Source organism: Kogia breviceps, chromosome 18 (assembly GCF_026419965.1).
Source record: "Kogia breviceps isolate mKogBre1 chromosome 18, mKogBre1 haplotype 1, whole genome shotgun sequence".
NCBI lineage: Eukaryota > Metazoa > Chordata > Mammalia > Artiodactyla > Physeteridae > Kogia > Kogia breviceps.
The window spans coordinates 25,800,113-25,809,910 of NC_081327.1; the positions used below are offsets into that span (position 1 = coordinate 25,800,113).

The 9,798-nt window shown below is 52.2% G+C and overlaps 1 protein-coding gene across 1 annotated transcript in view; it reads left to right on the forward strand.

The window, feature by feature from the left end:
- NKD1 (NKD inhibitor of WNT signaling pathway 1) overlaps nt 1–8,769 on the forward strand; it is an 84,747-nt gene extending 75,978 nt beyond the window's left edge. Inside the window, exons 7-10 of the mRNA XM_059045182.2 lie at nt 4,969–5,116; nt 5,635–5,719; nt 7,259–7,386; nt 8,094–8,769. Coding sequence (XP_058901165.1) covers nt 4,969–5,116; nt 5,635–5,719; nt 7,259–7,386; nt 8,094–8,686 — 954 coding nt within the window. The 3' untranslated portion in view covers nt 8,687–8,769. The remainder of the gene's footprint in view (nt 1–4,968; nt 5,117–5,634; nt 5,720–7,258; nt 7,387–8,093) is intronic.
- The last annotated feature ends 1,029 nt before the right edge of the window (nt 8,770–9,798 follow it).

The window sequence follows — 9,798 nt, forward strand, 5'->3', positions numbered from 1 at the left end:
TATTTTCTTCTCTGCAGATAGTGCAGGAAAAGCTGCCAGAGGGGAGACCTGGGTGAAAAAAGCCCACCTCTTCCTCAGGCTGTGGTTTCAGGGGTGTTAGAACAGGTCGGAGGAAGAAGCTGCGAGTGAATTTTAATCATTCAGGACTCTTTGGGGCATCAGTGACAGAATCCCAGCACAAACTACAGTAAGAAAAAAAAAAAAAAAGGAATATATTGGCTCATGTAACTGAAACTTCAGTCCACGGGTACGGACTTCAGGCATGGCTGGATCCAGAGGCTCAATGTCTTCAGGACTAGCTGTTCTTCACGGTTCTCTTTCCTCTGTGTTCCTTTATTATCAGGCCGGCTCTCCCCTTGGCAGTAGCGAGATAACGGCTGATAGTTTCAGTCTATATCCCATGCTGTTTGCAACCCTCCCAAATTCAGAATGTCAACTGGAGTTCCAGAACCGAATCTGACTGGCTTTGATTGAGTCACATGTCTGCTCCTGAACCAGTCATTTTTGCCATAAGTTTGTGATGCGTTTAATGGCCAACTATGGGTCCATTCTGGAGTCAGGGGAAAGTTATTTGACCCGTGAGTCACATAGACTGAAAATGGGAGGGGGGATGGATTTGGCTCACCAAATAAAATCAAGGTGCTGTTATTAGGGGAAGAGAGAATGGATTCTAGGGAGGCAAAGCCCCCAGAGGGACCTGGGTGTTTGGGAAGCAGCAGAGACCCTTCCTGGTTTGGGACCCTGGGGAGATGGGGGATGGTTAAGTGAGACCCCCAAGTGCCCTCCAGCTGTGATGCTTTTTGTTGGGGGTTATTGTTTTTCCAGAGCGAGGAGCCCCTGTTTCCCAACCCCCTGCCCCTGCCTGTTAGGGAATGGAGTCATTCTCTTCACAGGGGAACACATTACAGGCTTGAAGCCTGCGTAACAGAACTCAATTGGGGTGGCAATAGTGGGCAGCCAGGCTGGGCTTCTCAGAGGTGTGGTGGCCTCTCCCCTCTTCTAACACGTGCGGTGGCCCAGACGACTCAGCCTCTGGTAGCCGTCCTCTTCCTTCCTAGCTCAGAAGAGGCCGAGGGAGCCTCAGGAGCTGACCGTAAAAGGGTTTGCCCCCACCTCGGAGACCTTACAGAAACCTTGCAGGCAGACACTGCTTTCTGATTCTTCGTTCTGCTTTCCTTTACCCCTTGCTAACAAGATGAATAGTAAGGAAGTGAGGCTTTCCAAGGAGGGTGCCCCAGCTCGGCCCCTGGGGAGAGCCCTCACTGGTTTCTTTCTCCTGCCCAGCAGTAAGGAGGTTGGCTTCCAGTCCAGGGAAGACCCAGCCTGGTGTTTCCCCTGGTCTATTTTTAGCCCCAAAGCCACTCCTCAAATCTGGCTATAAATACAGCTCCTCTCCACACCCTCTGGCCATCAGCATGCATGTTCCTGTGTGCTGGGGCAGACGGGCTCCCGTCTCCCTGCAACCACAGCCTACAGCTTCCCAACTCTGAAGAAAGAACCTGTTCATCCTTCAGGGGTTCACTTATTTAACAGGCACCTACTCCTCTCCGTTCTGGACCCTGTGCAGTCAACAGGGCTGATTTTCCAGCTGGGCTAGACAAAGCACACATGTTCCTAGACCCTGAGTCAGCTGGAACCCTCGGGGATCACACACCAGGGCCCCAGGCCTGGTATATGATGCTTAGGTGATGACGTTGGTGGACCTCACTTTCCTCACCTGTAAAATAATGACACCTCCTTCACAGGCTTCCTAAGATGATGAGAAAGAGTGGGCAATCATGGTGGTGCAGAGCAGCTCAAGGGAAAGAGAAGGGGGAAGAGGGGTCCTCCGTGGGCCTTGCCAGAAGAGCTGGGACCCCCAGGGAGCCAGCAAGTGAGTAGCTGGAGCCCAGGTCTCAAACTGGCAGCCCCGCCATCCCAGGCTAGCCCTCAGATGTTCTGGCCCAGCACAGGCAACAAAAGCAAAAATAGATGAATTGGACTACATCAAAATTACAAACTTCTGTGCATCAATGGACACAATCAGCAGAGTGAAAGGCAACCAATGGAATAGGAGAAAATATCTGCAAATCATGTGTCTGAGAAGGGATTAATGTCTAGAATATATAAAGAGCTCCTACAACTCAACAACAAAACAAACAGCTCGATTAAAAACTGGGCAAAGACTAACTAGATATTTCTCCAAAGAAGATAGACAGATAGGCAGTAAGCACATGAAAAGATGTTCAACATCACTAATCATCAGGGAAATGCAGATCAAAACCACAATGAGATAGTACCTTACACTGTCAGAATGGCTGTAATCAAAAGGACAAAAAAATAACGAGTGCTGGTGAGGATGTGGAGAAAGCAGAAGCCTTGTGCCCTATTGATGGGATTATAAATTTGTTCAACCACTATGGAAAATAGTACGGAGGTTCCTCAAAAAATTAAATATAGAATTACCATCTGACCCAGAAATTCCACTTCTGGGAGTATACCCCAAGGAAGTCAAAGCAGATTCTTTCAGAGATACTTAGACAGCCATGTTCATAGCAGCATTATTCACAATAGCCAAAAGGTGGAAGCAACCCAAGTGTCCACTGATGGATGAATGGATAGGCAAAATATCCATTTTTTTGGATATGTGACATAGCCATACAATGGAATATTATTTAGCGTTAAAAAGGAAGGAAATTCTGACACATGCTACAACATGGATGAAACTTGAGGGCATTATGCTATGTGAAAGAAGCCAGTTACAAAAAGACAAATGCTGTATGATTCCTAGAGGTTATCTATGAGGTTCCTAGAGGTAGTCAAATTCATAGAGACAGAAATAAAATGGGGGCTGCCTGTGGCTGGGGGCAGAGGGGAATGAGCTGAAAAAAATTAATTAGTTGCCAGTGTCAAAGATTCTGAAGATTTAACAAGAGATTCTGGGTTTCTGGCTTCTCTGGAATGACCCTCAGCCTGCACTGTCACATTACAAGTCAGCTGAGCTGGGTGGCTGCCACCTCCTGTGGGTGGGAACAGTACCCCAGTTGGCCCCAGCACTCCTGGTCATCCATCCACCTACCTGCATGGCCGTGGCAGTGCTTGGTGTCACCTCTGCCTAAGGGCTTATGGGTGAGGGGGCAAAAGGGGGCTGAGTCTGTGTTCATGAAGAGTCTCTGGGCAGATAACCGACCATCTGTGAGCCTGACCTGTAGAGGGCAAATACCTTTTCCAGAGGTTTCCAACGTCATTCAAAGCAGGAAGACTCCCCTCAGACCAAGGACCTTAGCAGATGCCCGGAGCAAAGGGACACCTAGTGAGGGGAACCTGCTTCCTCCTCCGTCACCCAATCAGGATTGGAGAGCGCTGTTCTGGTTAAGGGGGTAACTGAAGCCCAGAGAGAAGATGAGACTTGGTCAAGTGCTCACAAAATAGTTTATCTTTGTGGACGCATCCACTTCTCCATTTTTCATGCAGGAGGTGCTCATCAGACCAGAAGTAGATGCTGTTGACGCCCACAGTATCCGAGGCCCTCCTCCAAGTTTACCTGTCAGTGCCAGCATAAGAGCTTTCTCTGGTGCCTGGGAGATGGCTTAGGCTTTTCAATACAGCCTGGAAGTCTGGGGGATGTAGCATCCCTGGGGCAATTCTCTACCCATGAGGGATGATAGTATTTTTTTTTAACATCTTTATTGGAGTATAATTGCTTTACAGTGTTGTGTTAGTTTCTGCTGTATAACAAAGTGAAACAGGTATATGCATACATATATCCCCATATCCCCTCCCTCTTACGTCTCCCTCCCACCCTCCTTATCCCACCTGTGTGCTGAATAGCCCCCCACCTAGGGGGCTAGGTGGTCACAAAGCACAGAGCTGATCTCTCTGTGCTATGCGACTGCTTCCCACTAGCTATCTATTTTACTTTTGGTAGTGTATATATGTCCATGCCACTCTCTCACTTCATCCCAGCTTACCCTTCCCCCTCCCCGTGTCCTCAAGTCTGTTCTCTATGTCTGCGTCTTTATTCCTGTCCTGCCCTAAGGTTCATCAGAACCTTTTTTTTTTTTTTTAGATTCCTTATATATGTGTTAGCATACAGTATTTGTTTTTCTCTTTCTGACTTACTTCACTCTGTATGACAGACTCTAGGTCCATCCTCCTCACTACAAATAACTCAATTTCATTTCTTTTTATGGCTGAGTAATATTCCATTGTATATATGTGCCACATCTTCTTTATCCATTCATCTGTCAGTGGATACTTAGGTTGCTTCCATGTCCTGGCTATTGTAAATAGTGCTGTAATGAACATTGTGGTTCATGACTCTTTTTGAATTATGGTTTTCTCTGGGTATATGCCCAGTAGTGGGATTGCTGGGTCATATGGTAGTTCTATTTTTAGTTTTTTAAGGAACCTCCATACTGTTCTCCATAGTGTCTGTATCAGTTTACATTCCCACCAGCAGTGCAGGAGGCTTCCCTCTGGGCTGAGAGTATTCTGAAGCAGCTTCCACACAGTCCCTCCGAAGTCCCCGGTGTCACTGAACCCCACTGCCCACGGCCCTTCCTGTGCATTCAGGTCATTCACTCTCCCTCTCCCTCACTCTTTTTTTTCTTTTTTTTTTGCGGTACGCGGGCCTCTCACTGCGGTGGCCTCTCCCGTTGCGGAGCACAGGCTCCGGACGCGCAGGCTCAGCGGCCATGGCTCACGGGCCCAGCCGCTCCGCGGCACGTGGGATCCTCCCGGACCGGGGCACGAACCCGCGTCCCCTGCATCGGCAGGCGGACTCCCAACCACTGCGCCACCAGGGAAGCCCTCTCCCTCCCTCTTGCTTCCCCTCCCCGTGAACCTCTGACATCCTAGAGTTTGCCTGAGGTTGGGCTTTGGAGGAACCAGGGAGGTTTCGGCCTTTCAGATTCCGGAGGCCCTCCGATTCCTTTGTTTTAAATGCACGGGTTTTAAATGTGGGTCTCTGCTTCCCTGGCCATCCAGGACATCACCAGCCTGCTGCACACCATCTACGAGGTGGTCGATTCCTCCGTCAACCACTCCCCGACGTCCAGCAAGACGCTGCGGGTGAAGCTCACCGTGGCCCCCGATGGGAGCCAGAGCAAGAAGAGCATGCTGCTCCATCACCCCGGTGAGGGCTGGAGGGCCGCGCTGGCCACGGGAGTCGGTCCACTCGCAGCTCTCGGGGAGGGTCAGAGCCCCACCTGGGAGGAGTGGGAGGGAGTCCTGGGGCCTTTCCTGCCAGCTGCTCTGTGGACAGGTGGGATTTGAGCGGGTCCTTGAAGGTTGGATAGGGAAGGAATTCCAGATGGAAGGCCCTGCATAAGCAAAGCCCTGGAGGTGGGCCTGGGCGTGGCAAGCAGCCGCAGTAAAGGCTTCTGTGATGGGGAGTGTAGGTGGGCGGGGCCTCGAAGGCAGCTAAGGAGTCTGGGGTGGAGGTGAGTCTGGGGGAGGCATCAGGCAGGCCAGGTAGCTGCGAGACCCCTCTATTTATTTAGTCCTGGCTGGGAGAACCCTTCCCGCAGAGCCATTGCGAAGCTGCTGTGGGCCAGTTTCAAGAGCTGTGTGCGAGGCAGCCTGGGCAGGGCCGGGGGGCCGACGGGTGCGGGAACTGGCTGCTCACCGGACTGTTTCTCTGGGGGGACTCAGACCTGCAGAGCACCAGGCCCAGAGCGGAGACCAAGCCCGCCGAGGAGCTGCGAAGCTGGGAGAAGAAGCAGCGAGCCCTCCTGAGGTAGGGCGAGCGCGGGCAGAGCCGGCCCAGTGCCTCTGAGCACGGATTGAGCACCAGCTGTGTACCTGCCTCTAAGGGATCCCAGGCAGGAGGCTGCAGCCTACATTCTCCTCAGGGGCAGGGCGTAGGGGGGTGGGCAGTGATTTCAGAGGGCAGGTTCACAAATCAAACTCAGTTGTCCAAAAGAGCTAAATGTAGGTCCACGTTGCTTCATCCAAAATGCATCGGGCCAGATTTGTTTTGGAATTTGGCATTTGTTGAGTTTTAGAAAGGTGCTCCCAGTGTATTTCTATCTGGGATCTGCACAGCACCCCAGGATTTAGCACTTAGATATTTCTGCAGGGACACATATAAATATTCATGCTAAGTGAGAGAAAGACTATAGCTACCTTCACATCTGTTTAGAGCAAGGTTGGCTGCCAAATGGGTTATGGAACATCTTTGTTTTCAGGTGTTTTGGATTTCAGAATTGTGGATAAGGGGTTGTAAAGCTGCAATTATCTTTCACCTGTTGTTATTTAACTACCAGGAAGGAAGTGAAGAGAGGGAGGGAAGAAAGGAGAGAGACTGGGTAAAGAAAAGTGCTGAGTAAACAGTAATATAAAGTAACAGTAATGTGGGACAGTATCTACTGTGAACATGGAGGGGTAATGACTGGGATTGGAGAAGCACTGGTATAGGGGAAAGAGAGAAGGTGGTCCCAGCAGGGACACAGCATGGTGTGGGGAGAGGGCTAGGAATTGGGGGTGCCCAGGCTGGCTACAGATGTGGGGGGCTGCCCTGGGGGAACTGGCAAGCTAGTGTGGGCAGATCACAGAGGCCCTTGAAGGGGAGGGGCACGGAGTCCAGAATCCCGCAGTGGGAGAAAGGTCACCTCCCTCCCCCGCCCGCCCCTCCCCACCTTACACCACACTGGGAAGGCCCATTCTGAGCTTTGGGCCCGTTATGGAGTCTTCCAGCCTCAACTCCAATGGCTTGGGGGCTTCTGTTCTCCCCACCCCGTGGGGAGCCAGGTAGACGTTAGGAACACATGGTTTGAAGCCTGGTTCTGGAGCATCCTTACGTTTTGTTTTGTTTTTTGCGGTATGCGGGCCTCTCACCATTGTGGCCTCTCCCGTTGCGGAGCACAGGTTCCGGACGCGCAGGCTCAGCAACCATGGCTCACGGGCCCAGCCGCTCCGCGGCATGTGGGATCCTCCCAGACCGGGGCACAAACCCACGTCCCCTGCATCGGCAACCACTGCACCACCAGGGAAGCCCCATCCTTAAGTTTTGACCAGTTACCTTCTCCTTTGCTTTGGGCCTGTTCAAAGCATAGTCCCTATCCAGTCCTCCCGGAAGGCCCAGGGAGGCCAGGCAGGGGAGGAAAAGGAGGGACAGAGTGCTGACGTGGTCACTCCCTCCATCCCCTGCTCCCAAGACCCAGAAAGAAATTAACAGAGGGTCCAGAAGGGTTTGTCCTGGTGGCTTCCCAGGAGCTCGTGGGACCACTCCCACTGCGAGGCCAGGGCCCACCCTCTCGCTTGCCTTCCCCGATAGGTTCCAGGGTGACAGCCGTCTGGAGCAGTCTGGCTGCTACCACCATTGCGTGGATGAGAACATTGAGAGGAGAAACCACTACTTAGATCTCGCTGGGATAGAAAACTACACGTCCCAGTTTGGGCCTGGTAAGGGAGCTCCTTCACCGGTGAGGGCGGCCAGGGCACGGCATGGCGGGGCGGGCAGGTGGGCTGGTGGGTGAATGGGTGTTCGCTGGCCCCCTTGGGCTGGGGGAAGGCCTAGCTTTGACTGGACAGAGTATAGAGTCTTCTTGGAGGAGATGGCATTCAAAAGATTTAAACCATTAAAGTAAAACATGCACAAAGTTGAACAAAATCAAGTAGTATCCGAGGGCTTATAATTCGATGAAAACAACAGTTTGGTGCTGCACCCCGACCCACCCCTCTCTTCCAGTGAGGACCCTGGGCTTCGGTAAGCAAAACAGTGCTCTGTCTTTATCAGCCCTTGACATCTTACCTCTATAAGTTAAGGAACATGCTTGTAGATTTCCTTTGTGCTCCAGTGACCTTAGATAGTTTTAACAATGTCCCTGTCTCCTCTCTTTCCAAGCTCTCAGAAGGAGAATTAATTATTTTTAAAGACCTAACACAGAAACAGTTTTTCCCACTTAGCCGATGGCAAAGTTCCATTCCAGAAAAGTTTCCTCCAAGGCAGAGGAAGCAGCAGTCAGTGGGCGGGGCATCGTGGGGAGCTCTGATAAGGACCAGCTGCCTCTATCAGCCTGGGAGAACTGGGGGCCAAGTGGTTTCCAGGGCACCGTGTGACGCCAGCACACAGTAGGTGCTCATTAAACATTTGTTGAATTGGTTCCTAGGGTCCCCGTCAGTGGCCCAGAAGTCAGAACTGCCACCCCGCACCTCCAACCCCGCTCGATCTCGCTCCCACGAGCCAGAAGCCATCCACGTCCCACACCGAAAGCCCCCAGGCGTGGACCCCGGCTCCTTCCACTTTCTTGACGCCCCATTCACCAAGGTCTCGGAGGTCCAGCAGCGGCTCCGGGGTGGTACCCAGGACGGGAGCAAGCACTTTGTGAGGTCCCCCAAGGCCCAGGGCAAGAGTGTGGGTGTGGGCCACGTGGCCAGAGGGGCAAGAAGCAAACCCCCCATGGGACCTGCTGTCCCTGCGGTGTCCCCGTCCGCCCACCTGGCCGCCAGCCCGGCCCTCCTCCCCACTCTGGCGCCCCTCGGGCATAAGAAGCATAAACACCGTGCCAAGGAGAGCCATCAGGGGTGCCGGGGCCTGCAGGCGCCCCTAGGCGTGGGCGGCACCGTCGTGGGGCGGGACCACGTCAGGGAGCTGCCTGCGGTGGTGGTGTACGAGAGCCAGGCCGGCCAGGCGGTCCAGAGACACGAGCATCACCACCACCACGAACACCACCACCATTACCACCACTTCTACCAGACCTAGAGCCCCGCCCCCGCCCTGCCCCACCATATGGAGGACCCCCGCCCCCAAGGCATTATTATTCTATTAATTATTGTTATTATGACGATTATTGTTTATTAATAATTATTGTTACTCCACTAATATTCAGCTAGCCTCCATGTAGAAGATATATGGAAACACAGAACTAAACTTTTATTTATATGTCGTGGGGACTGCATAACTTACCCAAGAAATGACTCTGGGTTTGGAAGTGGCCTGTAGTGGCAGAGGCTCCCTGGGGCTCCGGAGCTGCGGTGTCCACGCAGGCCATTCCACACGCTTCCCAGCCCCGGGCAAGCCCTCGGCCAGAGCTCTGCCCCATCCCAGTCTCTTCCAGGAGAACACCCTTCCCTGGCCCGGCTTCCAGAGACCCTTGAAATCTCCGAGAAGATAAACAGCTGCTACCTCTTAGTATGACTCTGATTTTATTTTGCCCTTAACTGATTGTAATGTGCTACAAGGGATTTCAGCGGGCTGCGCGACCTTCCCAGCTGTTGTGTTTTTATGTCCCAACCTAGAAAGCTTAGCTGTCCTTTCTGGAGTTATCTTTCACACCTTTCCAGTGGGATCATACCCCTGCCCCAAACCGGTCCCATCTTTTCTGTCGTGCGCAACATGAAAATACATCTCCCTTTTTTCTCTCCTCCTCCTCTCTTCTTTAGAAAGATACACACCCATATTTAAAGACTGCCCCTGAAACCAGCCTTCTCATTTTGGAAACCTCCAGAGAGGGAACCAACCACACAAACAAGTGTGGTTTTCCAAGATCGGGCAGTTGTGTGTTGTTGGTTGTGACCGAAGATGTGGAAACCTGGTGGCCTACCATTGGCAAATATATACGTACCTACGTGGTTCTCTGACAGAGCTCTCTGTATCTGTAGATAGATGCCATCTGTCCATGTCTATGTATCTTTCTATAAATATACACTCTCAGGTACCTTTTCTGGTGTGCAGAAGTCCGTGCTTTGCCTCTCAAGACACATCCAGAGCCCAGACGTGACCCCGTGTGCCTCCTGTTGGGGCGCTGTTCATTAGATGCCAATGGCCACTTGCCTCTCATCAGGGATCCTTTCTCGAGGTTTGGGATCTGGCAG